At 49.8% G+C, this 17,672-nt stretch overlaps 1 protein-coding gene across 1 annotated transcript in view; it reads right to left on the reverse strand.

Annotated features, from left to right (window-relative positions):
• Positions 1 to 9,434, reverse strand: part of LOC137362117 (uncharacterized protein C14orf93-like) — a 107,941-nt gene extending 98,507 nt beyond the window's left edge. The window contains exons 1-2 of the mRNA XM_068026620.1: positions 9,179 to 9,434; positions 2,836 to 3,588 (exon numbers count right to left, since the gene is read on the reverse strand). Of these exons, the coding sequence (XP_067882721.1) occupies positions 2,836 to 3,273 (438 nt within the window). The 5' untranslated portion in view covers positions 3,274 to 3,588; positions 9,179 to 9,434. The remainder of the gene's footprint in view (positions 1 to 2,835; positions 3,589 to 9,178) is intronic.
• Between the last annotated feature and the right edge of the window lie 8,238 nt (positions 9,435 to 17,672).

A 17,672-nucleotide genomic window follows, 5' to 3' on the forward strand; every position in this document is an offset into this window, starting at 1 on the left:
GCAGCTCCTGTGGATATTATAGAGAATAGCAGCTCCTGTGTATATTATAGTGAATAGCAGCTCCTGTATATTATAGTGAATAGCAGCTCCTGTGTATATTATAGTGAATAGCAGCTCCTGTGGATTTTATAGAGAATAGCAGCTCCTGTGTATATTATCGTGAATAGCAGCTCCTGTTTATATTATAGTGAATAGCAGCTCCTGTGTATATTATAGTGAATAGCAGCTCCTGTATATTATAGAGAATAGCAGCTCCTGTGTATATTATAGTGAATAGCAGCTCCTGTGTATATTATAGTGAATAGCAGCCCCTGTGTATATTATAGTGAATAGCAGCTCCTGTGTATATTATAGAGAATAGCAGCTCCTGTGTATATTATAGTGAATAGCAGCTCCTGTGGATATTATAGAGAATAGCAGCTCCTGTGTATATTATAGTGAATAGCAGCTCCTGTATATTATAGTGAATAGCAGCTCCTGTGTATATTATAGTGAATAGCAGCTCCTGTGGATTTTATAGAGAATAGCAGCTCCTGTGTATATTATCGTGAATAGCAGCTCCTGTTTATATTATAGTGAATAGCAGCTCCTGTGTATATTATAGTGAATAGCAGCTCCTGTATATTATAGAGAATAGCAGCTCCTGTGTATATTATAGTGAATAGCAGCTCCTGTGTATATTATAGTGAATAGCAGCCCCTGTGTATATTATAGTGAATAGCAGCTCCTGTGTATATTATAGAGAATAGCAGCTCCTGTGTATATTATAGTGAATAGCAGCTCCTGTGGATATTATAGAGAATAGCAGCTCCTGTGTATATTATAGTGAATAGCAGCTCCTGTGTATATTATAGTGAATAGCAGCTCCTGTGTATATTATAGTGAATAGCAGCTCCTGTGTGTATTATAGTGAATAGCAGCTCCTGTGTATATTATAGTGAATAGCAGCTCCTGTGTATATTATAGTGAATAGCAGCTCCTGTGTATATTATAGTGAATAGCAGCTCCTGTATATTATAGTGAATAGCAGCTCCTGTGTATATTATAGTGAATAGCAGCTCCTGTGTATATTATAGAGAATAGCAGCTCCTGTGTATATTATAGTGAATAGCAGCTCCTGTGTATATTATAGTGAATAGCAGCTCCTGTGTATATTATAGTGAATAGCAGCTCCTGTGTATATTATAGTGAATAGCAGCTCCTGTATATATTATAGAGAATAGCAGCTCCTGTGTATATTATAGTGAATAGCAGCTCCTGTGTATATTATAGTGAATAGCAGCTCCTGTGTATAATATAGTGAATAGCAGCTCCTGTGGATATTATAGAGAATAGCAGCTCCTGTGTATATTATAGTGAATAGCAGCTCCTGTGTATATTATAGAGAATAGCAGCTCCTGTGTATATTATAGTGAATAGCAGCTCCTGTGTATATTATAGTGAATAGCAGCTCCTGTGCATATTATAGAGAATAGCAGCTCCTGTGTATATTATAGTGAATAGCAGCTCCTGTGTATATTATAGTGAATAGCAGCTCCTGTGTATATTATAGTGAATAGCAGCTCCTGTATATTACAGTGAATAGCAGCTCCTGTGTATATTACAGTGAATAGCAGCTCCTGTGGATATTATAGAGAATAGCAGCTCCTGTGTATATTATAGTGAATAGCAGCTCCTGTGTATATTATAGAGAATAGCAGCTCCTGTGTATATTATAGAGAATAGCAGCTCCTGTGTATATTATAGTGAATAGCAGCTCCTGTGTATATTATAGAGAATAGCAGCTCCTGTGTATATTATAGTGAATAGCAGCTCCTGTGTATATTATAGTGAATAGCAGCTCCTGTGCATATTATAGAGAATAGCAGCTCCTGTGTATATTATAGTGAATAGCAGCTCCTGTGTATATTATAGTGAATAGCAGCTCCTGTGTATATTATAGTGAATAGCAGCTCCTGTATATTATAGTGAATAGCAGCTCCTGTGTATATTATAGTGAATAGCAGCTCCTGTGCATATTATAGAGAATAGCAGCTCCTGTGTATATTATAGTGAATAGCAGCTCCTGTGTATATTATAGAGAATAGCAGCTCCTGTGTATATTATCGTGAATAGCAGCTCCTGTGGATATTATAGAGAATAGCAGCTCCTGTGTATATTATAGTGAATAGCAGCTCCTGTGTATATTATAGAGAATAGCAGCTCCTGCGTATATTATAGAGAATATCAGCTCCTGTGTATATTTTTGTGAATAGCAGCTCCTGTGGATATTATAGAGAATAGCAGCTCCTGTGTATATTTTTGTGAATAGCAGCTCCTGTGTATATTATAGTGAATAGCAGCCCCTGTGTATATTAGAGAATAGCAGCCCCTGTGTATATTATAGAGAATAGCAGCTCCTGTGTATATTATAGAGAATAGCAGCCCCTGTGTATATTATAGTGAATAGCAGCTCCTGTGTATATTATAGTGAATAGCAGCTCCTGTGGATCTTATAGAGAATAGCAGCTCCTGTGTATATTATAGAGAATAGCAGCTCCTGTTTATATTATAGAGAATAGCAGCTCCTGTGGATCTTATAGAGAATAGCAGCTCCTGTGTATATTATAGTGAATAGCAGCTCCTGTGTATATTAGAGAATAGCAGCCCCTGTGTATATTAGAGAATAGTAGCCCCTGTGTATATTATAGAGAATAGCAGCTCCTGTGTATATTATAGAGAATAGCAGCTCCTGTGTATATTATAGAGAATAGCAGCTCCTGTGTATATTATAGAGAATAGCAACCCCTGTGTCTATTATTGAGTGTGTATTCCAGAGAATTCACATATACATACATTGTTCTGTGCCGATGTGGTGTCTGTGTGGACCTGACTGTTTGGTGGTGTTACCGCTCTGATTTCCAGCAGCTCCTCTGGCTGTGTGACGATTTCCAGACGGGCTTTGACATCTTCTGGTGAGGCGGGCACCTTGTCTGGGGAGGGGATGGGTTCCCGGGCCTCGTCTGTCACCTTCGCCAGCCTGCTCACCTCCAGCTGCAGCCCGCGTAGGATCTGCTGGTTGGCCCGGGCGATGGCGAGGGCCTCCTCAGCCGCGGAGGCCGCCGTCTGCAGACGCTGGTAAATGAGGTGGAGGAGCTGCTCCGTGCTGTTGACCGCCACGCCCTGGCCGCCCACAGTGACTGTGGCGGGGCCCTGGCTTTCGCCCGCGCCCGCTTCCTGCGTCACCTCCGCCCGCCCCGGGGCTGTGAATAGAATTGTGGCGCTGAAAGACATTCCCCACGGCTGTTGGAGGGCGGGGTGGGAAGTGCAAGCAAGGTCACGGGGCAGTGGGGGGAGGTTACCGAAGACGGGCCATCGGACTTTGGCCCGCTTCCTCTGCCTGTCCCGAGTTCTTCGTCCCCGGCTCCCACACCATCCAGCTCCAAGGATCTGCTCTCCGGAGGGCCTGGCTACGACGCGCACTCCGCTTGTGCTTTTTCACTCGCTCAAAGGGCCGCTACATCAGGATGCCATTTGGCCTCGCCACCTCCTTCACTCCCGCCTTTCGGGGAACAGCTTGCCTCTCTTTCTGTCTCACGCTCGGATCTTCTGCAAGAGACGGAGGGGGGAAATTACCGACCGTTCGGCGTTGCTCGTTTCCGCCCGTCCGAGTCACGCCTTCTTTCAATTAGAGCTCAAAGAGAAAGAGTAGAAACCATTTCACAGGGCATGTTCCATTCACTGGAACAGTCCATTCGGCCCATCTGCTCCATGCCAGTGTTCCTGCTACACACAAGCCTCCACCCACCCCCAACCATCACCATCTCTGTCTCCGTCTATTCCTCTCTGCCTCGTGTTTATCCAGCTTCCCCCTAAAATACATCGACACAGTTCACCTCAACCACTCCCTGTGATAGTGAGTTCCACATTCTCCCCACTCTCAGCGATAGTGAGTTCCACATTCTCCCCATTCCCTGTGATAGTGAGTTCCACATTCTCCCCACTCCCTGTGATAGCAAGTTCCACATTCTCCCCACTCCCTGTGATAGCGAGTTCCACATTCTCCCCACTCCCTGTGATAGTGAGTTCCACATTCTCCCCACTCTCAACGATAGCAAGTTCCACATTCTCCCCACTCCCTGTGACAGTGAGTTCCACATTCTCCCCACTCCCTGTGATAGTGAGTTCCACATTCTCCCCACTCTCAGCGATAGCAAGTTCCACATTCTCCCCACTCCCTGTGACAGTGAGTTCCACATTCTCCCCACTCCCCGTGATAGTGAGTTCCACATTCACCCCACTCCCTGTGATAGTGAGTTCCACATTCTCCCCACTCCCTGTGACAGTGAGTTCCACATTCTCCCCACTCCCCGTGATAGTGAGTTCCACATTCTCCCCACTCCCTGTGATAGTGAGTTCCACATTCTCCCCACTCCCCGTGATAGTGAGTTCCACATTCTCCCCACTCCCTGTGACAGTGAGTTCCACATTCTCCCCACTCCCCGTGATAGCGAGTTCCACATTCTCCCCACTCCCTGCGATAGCAAGTTCCACATTCTCCCCACTCCCTGTGACAGTGAGTTCCACATTCTCCCCACTCCCCGTGATAGTGAGTTCCACATTCTCCCCACTCTCAGCGATAGCAAGTTCCACATTCTCCCCACTCCCTGTGACAGTGAGTTCCACATTCTCCCCACTCCCTGTGATAGTGAGTTCCACATTCTCCCCACTCCCTGTGATAGTGAGTTCCACATTCTCCCCACTCTCAGCGATAGCAAGTTCCACATTCTCCCCACTCCCCGTGATAGTGAGTTCCACATTCTCCCCACTCTCAGCGATAGCAAGTTCCACATTCTCCCCACTCCCCGTGATAGCGAGTTCCACATTCTCCCCACTCTCAGCGATAGCAAGTTCCACATTCTCCCCACTCCCCGTGATAGCGAGTTCCACATTCTCCCCACTCCCTGTGATAGTGAGTTCCACATTCTCCCCACTCCCTGTGACAGTGAGTTCCACATTCTCCCCACTCCCCGTGATAGTGAGTTCCACATTCTCCCCACTCTCAGCGATAGCAAGTTCCACATTCTCCCCACTCCCTGTGACAGTGAGTTCCACATTCTCCCCACTCCCTGTGATAGTGAGTTCCACATTCTCCCCACTCCCTGTGATAGTGAGTTCCACATTCTCCCCACTCTCAGCGATAGCAAGTTCCACATTCTCCCCACTCCCCGTGATAGTGAGTTCCACATTCTCCCCACTCCCCGTGATAGTGAGTTCCACATTCTCCCCACTCTCAGCGATAGCAAGTTCCACATTCTCCCCACTCCCTGTGACAGTGAGTTCCACATTCTCCCCACTCCCCGTGATAGTGAGTTCCACATTCTCCTCACTCCCCGTGATAGTGAGTTCCACATTCTCCCCACTCTCAGCGATAGCAAGTTCCACATTCTCCCCACTCCCTGTGATAGCGAGTTCCACATTCTCCCCACTCCCCGTGATAGTGAGTTCCACATTCTCCCCACTCCCTGTGATAGTGAGTTCCACATTCTCCCCACTCCCTGTGATAGTGAGTTCCACATTCTCCCCACTCCCCGTGATAGTGAGTTCCACATTCTCCCCACTCCCTGTGATAGTGAGTTCCACATTCTCCCCACTCCCCGTGATAGTGAGTTCCACATTCTCCCCACTCCCTGTGATAGTGAGTTCCACATTCTCCCCACTCCCTGTGATAGTGAGTTCCACATTCTCCCCACTCCCCGTGATAGTGAGTTCCACATTCTCCCCACTCCCTGTGATAGCGAGTTCCACATTCTCCCCACTCCCTGTGTTAGTGAGTTCCACATTCTCCCCACTCCCTGTGATAGTGAGTTCCACATTCTCCCCACTCCCTGTGATAGCGATTTCCACATTCTCCCCACTCCCTGTGATAGTGAGTTCCACATTCTCCCCACTCCCTATGATAGTGAGTTCCACATTCTCCCCACTCCCTGTGATAGTGAGTTCCACATTCTCCCCACTCCCTGTGATAGTGAGTTCCACATTCTCCCCACTCCCTGGGTAAAGAAGTTTCTCCTGAATTCCCAATTGGATTTTTCACTGACTGTCTTATATTGATGGCCCCTAGTTCTGGTCTCACCCGCAAGTGGAAACATCTTCTCTACGTCGACCTTATCGAAACCTTTCCATGAAATTAAAGACCTCGATCAGGTCACACCTCAGTGTGGCCTCTCCCAGGGAATAGAGTCCCAGCCTGTTCAATCTTTGCTGATAGTTATAACATCTCAGTTCTGGGATTATCCTTGGGAATCGTTTTTGCACCATCTCTCGTGCCTCTAGATCCAATTTATAACATGGAGACCGGAACTGTGAACAGTGTTCTGAGTGTGGTCGAACTGAGGGACATGGAGACTGGAACTGTGAACAGTGATCTGAGTGTGGTCGAACTGAGGGACATGGAGACTGGAACTGTGAACAGTGTTCTGAGTGTGGTCGAACTGAGGGACATGGAGACTGGAACTGTACACAGTGATCTGAGTGTGGTCGAACTGAGGGACATGGAGACTGGAACTGTGTTCAGTGATCTGAGGGACATGGAGACTGGAACTGTGTACAGTGATCTGAGTGTGGTCGAACTGAGGGACATGGAGACTGGAACTGTGTACAGTGATCTGAGTGTGGTCGAACTGAGGGACATGGAGACTGGAACTGTACACAGTGATCTGAGTGTGGTCGAACTGAGGGACATGGAGACTGGAACTGTGTACAGTGATCTGAGTGTGGTCGAACTGAGGGACATGGAGACTGGAACTGTACACAGTGATCTGAGTGTGGTCGAACTGAGGGACATGGAGACTGGAACTGTGTTCAGTGATCTGAGTGTGGTCGAACTGAGGGACATGGAGACTGGAACTGTGAACAGTGTTCTGAGTGTGGTCGAACTGAGGGACATGGAGACTGGAACTGTGCACAGTGATCTGAGTGTGGTCGAACTGAGGGACATGGAGACTGGAACTGTGTTCAGTGATCTGAGGGACATGGAGACTGGAACTGTGTACAGTGATCTGAGTGTGGTCGAACTGAGGGACATGGAGACTGGAACTGTGAACAGTGTTCTGAGTGTGGTCGAACTGAGGGACATGGAGACTGGAACTGTACACAGTGATCTGAGTGTGGTCGAACTGAGGGACATGGAGACTGGAACTGTGTACAGTGATCTGAGTGTGGTCGAACTGAGGGACATGGAGACTGGAACTGTGTCCAGTGTAGGGAATAACATGTTGGCATGGATGGAAGATTGGCGAGCTATCAGGAAACAGAGAATAGGCACAAATGGGTCATTTTCTGGTTGGCAAGATGTAATGAGTGGTGTGCCACAGGGATCAGTGCTGGGGCCTCAACTTTTTACAATTTATATCAATGACTTGGATGAAAGGATGGAAGGTATGATTGCTAAATTTGCTGATGACACAAAGATAGGTAGGAAAGTAAGTTGTGAAGAGGACATAAGGAGGCAACAAAGGGATATAGATAGATTCAGTGAGTGGGCAAAGATCTGGCAAATGGAGTATAATATGGGAAAATGTGAAATTGTCCATTTTGGCAGGAAAAATAAACAAACATAGAATCTTAAATGGTGAGAGATTGCACAGCTGCCCCTCCCCTCCCCCTCCCCTCCCCTTCTTCCTCTACTGACCCTTCCCCTTGCTGACCCCTCCCCTTCTACCCCTACTGACCCCTCCCCTTCTACGCTTGCTGACCGCTCCCCTCCTTCCCCTTCTGCCCCTCCCCTCCTGACCCCTCCCCTTCTACCCCTACTGACCACTCCCCCCTACTGACCCCTCCCCTTCTACACCTGCTGACCGCTCCCCTCCTTCCCCTTCTACCCCTCCCCTCCTGACCCCTCTCCTTCTACCCTTACTGACCGCTCCCCCCTACTGACCCATCCCCTTCTACCCCTACTGACCGCTCCCCCTCTACCCCTACTGACCTCTCCCCCCTACTGACCCCTCCCCCTCCCCTCTGCTGAAGCCACCCCCCCTGCTGACCACTCCCATTCTACCCCTCTGACCCCTCCCCTCCCTCCTACTGACCCCTTCTACCCCTCCCTTTCTTCCCCTACTGATCCCCCCCCCATCATCCAGCCGCTCCCCTTCTCCAACAACCGACCCAGCCCCATCCCTCTGCTGACCCCTCTCCCTCTCCCTCCCCCAGCCAACGCCTCCCCCACTTGACCATCCGCCTTTCCCGTTGCCAGCCCCACCCCCTCTCCCCTGCTGGTCCCACCCCCTGTCCACAGCTGGCCCCGCCCCTCGCTTGGCCCCGCCCCCCCTCCCCTGCTGGTCCCACCCCCTGTCCACAGCTGGCCCCGCCCCTCGCTTGGCCCCACCCCCCCCTCCCCTGCTGGTCCCACCCCCTGTCCACAGCTGGCCCCGCCCCTCGCTTGGCCCCACCCCCCCTCCCCTGCTGGTCCCACCCCCTGTCCACAGCTGGCCCCGCCCCTCGCTTGGCCCCACCCCCCCCTCCCCTGCTGGTCCCACACCCCCCCCCTCCCCTGCTGGTCCCACACCCCCCCCTCCCCTGCTGGTCCCACACCCTCCCCTCCCCTGCTGGTCCCACACCCTGTGCACTGCTGGCCCCGCCCCTCGGTTGGCCCCACCCTTCGGTTGGCCCCACCCTTTCTCACGTGCTGGCCCCACCCCTCGCTTGGCCCCACCCTTTCTCACCTGCTGGCCCCACCCCTCGCTTGGCCCCACCCTTTCCCACCTGCTGGCCCCACCCCTCGCTTGGCCCCACCCTCACTGCCGTCTTGTCCCTCCCCTTTTGCTTCCCCCTTCTGGCCCCCCCCCCCTCCGCGCGCTTGCGCTGCTCCTCCGCCTACGTCACTGACCCGGCGCGTGCTGGATTTGAAAACTAACGGCCGCCGCCGGGAGCCCGGATGTGGAGGGAGGTGGGGCCTCAGAGGCCCCGCCCCTTTTCTCCAGCCTTGCCGAAGCTTCTGGAAGCTGCAGCTTGGGGCCTGTGTACACCGCCTCAGACGGATATACAAAGTTTCCAACTTTCTCCAGGGGAAAGTTGAGGTCCTGATATTGGAATTCTTTTTGGAAAAAATACATTGAAACCTTCCTGATTGTACAATTAAAAATAACCTCACTCCCCCCACCCCCCCCCCCCCAATCATCCCCACACCCCGTGTACCCACCGGCTCCAGCTCCGTGTGCACAACGGCAAAGCGGCCGTGTACACACGCCGGGCCGGCCCCGGAGAAGAAACCCGCCCCCATCACCGCCTGAGAGTGGCCGCCCTGACTGTCCGTCAAACGTTATTTCTCCTCTGACTGGCAGCAACCCCATCCATCAAAGCGCCTGCCGCCGCCACGATCCGATTGGCTGCGACTGCCCATGTACCCCGCCTCCCTGTCCATCAAGCTCCTGGTACACAGCCGCCAGCGGGAGAGCACGCCCGCTCCGCTCACTCTCCTCCGATTGGTTCATCGCGCTGTCGCTTAATCCCCGCGGCCAGTCGTCAGCCCGCCTTCTGACCCAGAATCCCGCCCCTGACATCTCATTGGTCAGCTTCCCGATCCGCGATCTGCTTGGCTGCGGCACCCCACGTGGCCTGCCTCCTTGTCAATCTAGCTTCTGGTGTACAGTGGCCACCAGGTGACTCGCCCCGCCCCTTCTCCACCCTCCCCCCCCCGCACTTGCAGTCTGTCTTCCGATAGGTTCCGTCATGCTGTCAATTCGAGTCCGCGTACTCATTGGTCACCCCCGGCGTCAATCAGAGGACCGCCCGTCCCACCCGCACCCTTGGCGCTCATTCGCCCAGCCGGCAGCGTGAAGTCATACGCTGATTGGGGCATTGGTCTGTCCGTCACCGCCCCTCCGGCAGCTGATTGGTGGATACGTTATGGGGCGGGGGGGAGGTGTGATGTTGTCCACACGGATTGGACGGGGCTTGTGTCAATCATCTAGCTTAGTCCTCGCCTTCTGATCGGTTAGGAGCCAATTGTATGAGGAGTGGGGGCAGGGCCAGCACCATTGAGGTGGTCAGTTTGGGAGTAATTGTGGGGAAGGGGCAGGAGGAGGAGGATTTGGGGGTTATGGGTGGAGGGGTTGCACCCGGACAAGGGTCTAAACCAAGGCAGAATTAGACAGGCTGGTGGACCGGGCAAGCGAGGGGCGAATGCAGTTTAATGCAGGGGAGTGCGAAGCGCCCACCCCGAGCCGATGCCGCTGGCTAATCTGTTTTCTGTTTCGGATGTCGGTGAGGGCGAGGGTTCCTCGGGGTGGGGGAGCGCAGCAAGTGCCAAGTCTGTGGCTCCTCCCCCGCCCCCCCCCCCCCCAACGGGTGGCTCAGCTGCACAGGAGGGGAGGAAGAAGAGTGGAAGGGCAGCAGCGATGGGGGATTTGCTAGTCGGAGGAACAGACAAGCGTTTCCGCGGCCGCGGGTGGGACTCCTGGATTGTGCGCTGCCTCCCCGGTGCCAAGGTCAAGGGTGTCACGGAGCGGCTGCAGGGCATCCTTCTGGGGGGGTGGGGGGGGGGGGTGGAGAGTGAACAGCCAGAGGTCATGGTCCACGTTGGTACCAACGACTTAGGTAAGAAGAGGAATGAGGTCCTAAAAGCAGGTTTTAAGCAGTTAGGAAAGAAATTAAAAAGCTGGACCTCAAAAGCAGTAATCTCAGGATTACTCCCAGTGCCACGTGCAAGTGAGCATAGGAATGGGAGGATTGATTGATTGAACACGTGGCTGGAGAATTGGTGCAGGAGGGAGGGCATCAGATTTCTGAAGCATTGGGATCTGTTCTGGGGCAGGTGGGACCTGTACAAGATGGATGGGTTGCATCTTAGCCGGACCGGGACGCAGGTCCTCGCAGGGAGATTTGCTAGTGCTGTTGGGGTGGGTTTAAACTAAATTGTCAGGGGGTTGGGAACCTGAGAGGGAGCTCAAATTGGAGAGAAGCAAAACTGGTAACAGGAAGTAGAGAAGTAGTAAGCGAAATTGGAAGGCAGACGAGATGAAGGCCAATATCATATAGGATCAGAATGAGGAATAATGTTAAGACAAAGTTAAGGGCACTCTATCTGAATGCACCCAGCATTCACAACAATGTAGAGGTAAATGGGTATGATTTAATTGCCATTATGGAGACTCTTTACTGGATGACCAGGACTGAGAACTGAATATTCAGGGATATTCGTCATTTAGGAGGGATAGGCGGAGGGGAAATGGAGGTGGGGTTGCGCTGTTTATCAGGTGCGAGATCAGTACATTAGTGATCGTAGGATCAAGATCGAAGGATCAAGATGTAGAATCGGTTTGGGTGGAATGAAGAAACAGCAATCGGCAGCAAACATTGGTGGGAGTTGTTTATAGGCCACCAAACAGTCATGGTAATGTTGGGCACGACATAAATCAGGAAATTAGAGCTGCATGCAGCATGGGCAATACAGTAATAATGGGCGACTTCAATTTACATATAGATTGGGTAAACCTAATTAGCACTAATGCTGTAGAGGATGAATTCCAGGAGTGTGTATGAGATGGGTTTCTGGAGCAGGATGTTGAAGAACCAACTCGGGATCGGGCTATTTTAGACTTAATATTCTGCAATGAGAAAGGGCTGATTAATAAACTTGCTGTAAAGGAGCCATTAGGAAATAGTGACCACAATATAATAGAATTCAACATTAAGTTTGAAAGAGATATAGTTCATGCTGAAACTTGGATCTTAAGTCTGAACAAAGGAAACTATGAAGGTAAGAGGGGCAAGTCGGCTATGGTGGATTGAGAAAATACATTAAAAGATTTGACAGAAAGTGCTGGAAATACTCAGCAGGTCTGGCAGCATCTGTGGAGAGAGATGCAGAGTTAACGTTTCAGGTCAGTGACGTTTCATCAGAACTGGCAAAGGTTAGAAATGTAATAGGTTTTAAGTAAATAAAGCGGGGGTGGGGCAAGAGATAACAAAAGGGAAGGTGTTGATAGAGAATAACTGACCAGAAGGTCATGGAGCAAAGGCAAAGGGTGTGTTAATGGTGTGGTGAAAGACAAAACGTTAGTGCATAGAGGGTGTTAAATGACCGAATAATGAACAACCCTGGTCAAAAGCTAGTGTTACGACTAGGTGAGAAAGGTGTCGAGGGGTCCCTTTCAGCCTTCACCTGGTCTTACTGTAACAGGGTTTTATTTTAAACACACTGTGTTTTGAGCTCCCCCTTGGTGAATCCTTGTTCACTGCTTTTCAATTATAAGGCAAAGAAATGAGCACAAACAGGCTTTCTTAGGTTTAAAGAAGAAAAGTGAAATTTATTTAAACTTAAACTCTAATTCGGTTCACACCTATGGATACACACTGTTCCCCACACTAGCATGCATACGAAATAAGCACATGCAAATAGAGACAGAAAAGAGCAGAAGAAAAGATGAAATGGAACAGTTTGACGCAATCTCAGACGAGGGGTTTTTGTTACGGTGCTTCAAGCTTGCTGTAGTCCTTGATTGAAGATATGGTCCTGCTTTTTGTTGGGTCCCAGTATTCTTCTTAAACCTTGTTCACTGTAGGAGACTTATCTCTCTTGGGGTTCATATTTGTTCAGTGGTTTTCAGTTCCGTGAGAAAGAGATGGCAGCAGATAGGAGAGGCAGCAGCAATTCAGCCAGGAGAGGTCTTTTAGGTTCAGGAGAAAACAGCTTTCTGAATTCAAATACTCTGTGGCAAGTTTTTTTTAAAAAACCCTCCAACAGCCAGTTAGTCATGTGACTAAACTGGTCTGACCACGTCTCTTTGTGTATTGGGCCACCTTAGCTGTCAATTTGGAATGCGAGCTCCTCCACCCTCAACGTCTGGTAATCAAAAGTCCATTGTGGATTGAATGTGTCAGGGAATGGTCTTTTGTCCCTTTTAAGCTCTGTCTGTAAATATGCAAATGTCTTTCCAGTCAAGGGTCTGTTTTTTTTTAAAAAGCAAAGTTCTTTCTTTATGCCAGTAATAGTTTTAAAATCAAAGTTCATGTGGCGAAATTAATGTGCCTCATCCTTGGCAGGTGGGGGTCTGCATGATACTAGTATTTAAAGAAGTATTACATGGTCGACAACAAATATATATTCCTCGAAGACATAAAAACCCAACAGGAAAGGTGAATCGACCGTGGCTAACAAAAGAAGTTAAAGATTGTATTAGATCAAAGGGACTGGATTATAAAGTCACCAGAAAAAGTGGTAAGTCCGAGGATTGGGAGCAATTTAGAATCCAGCAAGGGAGGACCAAGAAACTGATATAGAAAGGGAAAAGAGAACATGAATGCAAGCTAGCGAGAAACATAAAGGTGGACTGTAAAAGCTTTTTAAAAATTCATTCATGGGATGTGGGCGTCGCTGGCCAGGCCAGCATTTTATTGCCCATCCCTGATTGCCCTTGGGAAGGTGGTGGTGAGCTGCCATCTTGAACCGCTGCAGTACATGTGATCCAGTGATGGAATGGCGGTACAGTTCCAAGTCAGGATGGTGTGTGACTTGGAGGGGAACTTGCAGGTGGTGATGTTCCCATGCATCTGCTGCCCTTGTCCTTCTAGGTGGTAGAGGTCGTGGGTTTGGAAGGTGCTGTCGAAGGAGCCTTGGTGCGTTGCTGCAGTGCATCTTGTAGATGGTACACACTGCTGTCACTGTGCGTCGGTAGTGGAGGGAGTGAATGGTTGTAGATGGGGTGCCAATCAAGTGGGCTGCTTTGTTCTGGATGGTTTCGAGCTTCTTAAGTGTTGTTGGAGCTGCACCCATCCAGGCAAGTGGAGAGTATTCCATCACACTCCTGACCTGTGCCTTGTAGATGGTGGACAGGCTTTGGGGAGTCAGGAGGTGAGTTACTTGCCACAGGATTCCTAGCCTCTGACCTGCTCTTGTAGCCACGGTATTTATATGGCTACTCCAGTTCAGTTTCTGGTCAATGGTAGCCCCTAGGATGTTGATAGTGGGGGATTCAGTGATGGTAATGCCATTGAATGTCAAGGGGAGATGGTTAGATTCTCTCTTGTTGGAGATGGTCATTGCCTGGCACTTGTGTGGCACAAATGTTACTTGCCACTTATCAGCCCAAGCCTGGATATTGTCCAGGTCTTGCTGCATTTCTACACGGACTGCTTCAGTACCTGAGGAGTCGCTAATGGTGCTGAACATTGTCCCATCATCAGCGAACATCCCCACTTCTGACCTTATGATTGAAGGAAGGTTATTGATGAAGCAGCTGAAGATGGTTGGGCCTAGGACACTACCCTGAGGAACTCCTGCAGAGATGTCCTGGAGCTCAGATGATTGACCTCCAACAACCACAACCATCTTCCTTTGCGCTAGGTATGACTCCAACCAGCAGAGTTTTCCCTCTGATTCCCATTGACTCCAGTTTTGCTAGGGCTCCTTGATGCCATACTCAGTCAAATGCTGCCTTGATGTCAAGGGCAGTCACTCTCACCTCACCTCTTGGGTTCAGCTCTTTTGTCCATGTTTGAACCAAGGCTGTAATGAGGTCAGGAGCTGAGTGGCCCTGGCGGAACCCAAACTGAACGTCACTGAGCAGGTTATTGCTAAGCAAGTGCTGCTTGATGGCACTGTTGATGACACCTTCCATCACTTTACTGATGATTGAGAGTAGACTGATGGGGCGGTAATTGGCCGGGTTGGACTTGTCCTGCTTTTTGTGTACAGGACATACCTGAGCAATTTTCCACATTGCCAATGTTGCAGCTTTTGGTTCTTTAGGTATGTGAACAGGAAACAATTAACAAGGATAAATGTGGGTCCATTGCAGGCAGAGAGAGGAGAGTTTGTGGTGGAGAATTGAGGAAATGGCAGAGTGACTAAATAATTACTTTGTGTCTGTCTTCACCGAGGAAGACACAGAAAATCTCCCAGAAATACAAGGGAACCAAGGGACTCATAAAAATGAGGAACTGAGAGGAATTAGTATTAATAAAAAGGTCGTACTCGAAAAACTAACTGGTTTGAAGGTTGATAAATCCCCTGGACCAGATGAACTACATCCCAGAGTGTTGAAGGAGGTGACTATAGAGATAGTGGATGTATTGGTGCTTATCTTTCACAATTCGATAGATTCTGGAAAGGTTCCTGCAGACTGGAAAGTAACAAATGTATTTAAGAAAGGAGGGAGAGAGAAAACAGAGAACTACAGACATGTGAGTTTGACGTTAGTAGACAAAATGTTAGAATTTATTATAAAGGATGAGATAACTGGACATTTGGAATATAATGATACAATTGGGCAGAGTCAGTGTGGATTTATGAAAGGGAAATCATGTTTGACAAACCTGTTGGAGTTTTTTGAGGATGTTACTTGTAGCATAAAGGAGAACCAGTGGATGTGGTGTATTTGGATTTTCAGGAGGCTTTTGATAAGGTCCCACACAGAAGGTTAGTAAACAAAATTCGAGCACATGGGCTTGGGGGGAATATACTGGAATGGATTGAGAATTGGTTAACAGACAGAAAACAGAGAGTAGGAATAAATGGATCATTCTCAGGATGACAGGCTGTGACTAGTGGAGTAACACAAGGATCAGTGCTGGGGCCACAGCTATTTACAATCTATATCAATGATTTGGATGTGGGGACCAATTGTCATATTTCCAAATTTGTTGATGACACAAAACTAGGTGGGAATAGAAGTTGTGAGGAGGATGCAAGGAGGCTTCAAGCAGACTTGGACAGGCTCAGTGAATGGGCAAGAACGTGGCAGATGGAATATAATGTGAATAAGTGTGAAGTGATCCACTTTGATAGAAAAAATAGAAAGACAGAGTATTTCTTAAATGGTGAGAGGTTGGGAAGTGTTGATGTCCACAGGGAGCTGGGTGTCCTTGTTCATGAGTCACTGAAAGCTAGTATGCAGGTGCAGCAAACAATTAGGAAGGTAAATGATATGTTGGCCTTCATCACAAGGGGATTTGAGTACAGGAGTAAAGATGTCTTGCTGCAATTATATAGCGCCTTGGTGAGACTGCATCTGGAGTATTGTGTACAGTTTCAGTCTCCTTATCTAAGGAAGGATATACTTGCCATAGAGGGAGTGCAACGGAGGTTCACCAGACTAATCCCTGGGATGGCGGGATTGTCTTATAGGAGAGACTGAGGAGACTGGGCCTGTATTCTCCAGAGGTTTAAAGAATGAGAGGTGATCTCATTGAAACTCTCAAAATTCTGACAGGGCGGATGTAGATAGGATGTTTCCCCTGGCTGGTGAGTGTAGAACCAGGGGACAGTCTCAGAATAAGGAGTAGACCATTTAAAACTGAGATGAGGAGGGATTTCACCACTCAGAGGCTGGTGAATCTGTGGAATTCTCTACCCCAGAGGCTGTGGAAGGTCAGTCATTGAGCATGTCAACGACAGAAATCTAAAAGTGAATCGAATTGGCTGAAGTCTGGCATCTGTGATGCTGGGGACTTCAGGAGGAGGCCAAGATGGATCAACAACTCGGCACCTCTGGCTGAAGATTGTTGCAAATGCTTCAGCCTTATCTTTCACACTGATGTGCTGGGCTCCCCCATCATTGAGGATCGAAATATTTGTGGAGCCACCTCCTCCAGTTAATTGTCTAATTGTTGAGTGTGGCGGAGGAAGATTCAGTTGAGGTCTTCAGAACAGAATTGGATAATTACAGAAAGGATTTCCAGGGCCACAGGAAAAACAGAGCGAGTATAAACACAACACGCCAGAAGACTCCTTCTGTGCTGTAATCTGTCTGTGACTCAGTACTGAGGGAGCGCCGCGCTGTCGGACGGTCCGTACTGAGGGAGCTCCGCACTGTCAGAGGGTCAGTACTGAGGGAGCTCCACCCTGTCGGAGGGTCCGTACTGAGGGAGCTCCGCACTGTCAGAGGGTCAGTACTGAGGGAGCTCCGCCCTGTCGGAGGGTCAGTACTGAGGGAGCTCCGCCCTGTCGGAGGGTCCGTACTGAGGGAGCACTGCGCTGTCGGAGGGTCAGTACTGAGGGAGCTCCGCCCTGTCGGAGGGTCAGTACTGAGGGAGCTCCGCCCTGTCGGAGGGTCCGTACTGAGGGAGCCACTGCACTGTCGGAGGGTCCATACTGAGGGAGCTCTGCACTGTCGGAAGGTCCGTACTGAGGGAGCTCTGCCCTGTCGGAGGGTCCGTACTGAGGGAGCTCCGCCCTGTCGGAGGGTCAGTACTGAGGGAGCTCCGCCCTGTCGGAGGGTCAGTACTGAGGGAGCTCCGCCCTGTCGGAGGGTCAGTACTGAGGGAGCTCTGCACTGTCGGAGGGTCCGTACTGAGGGAGCTCTGCACTGTCGGAGGGTCAGTACTGAGGGAGCTCCGCCCTGTCGGAGGGTCAGTACTGAGGGAGCTCTGCACTGTCGGAGGGTCCGTACTGAGGAGCTCTGCACTGTCGGAGGGTCAGTACTGAGGGAGCTCCGCCCTGTCGGAGGGTCAGTACTGAGGGAGCTCTGCCCTGTCGGAGGGTCAGTACTGAGGGAGCTCCGCCCTGTCGGAGTGTCCGTACTGAGGGAGCTCTGCACTGTCGGAGGGTCCGTACTGAGGGAGCTCCGCCCTGTCGGAGGGTCCGTACTGAGGGAGCACTGCGCTGTCGGAGGGTCCGTACTGAGGTCACCTAACCCTGATATCCCTTGTGTCTCGGTGTCTGAATTACACTGCTGTAAATCCGCGCACACACA

This window comes from Heterodontus francisci, unplaced genomic scaffold (genome assembly GCF_036365525.1).
Source record: "Heterodontus francisci isolate sHetFra1 unplaced genomic scaffold, sHetFra1.hap1 HAP1_SCAFFOLD_1152, whole genome shotgun sequence".
NCBI lineage: Eukaryota > Metazoa > Chordata > Chondrichthyes > Heterodontiformes > Heterodontidae > Heterodontus > Heterodontus francisci.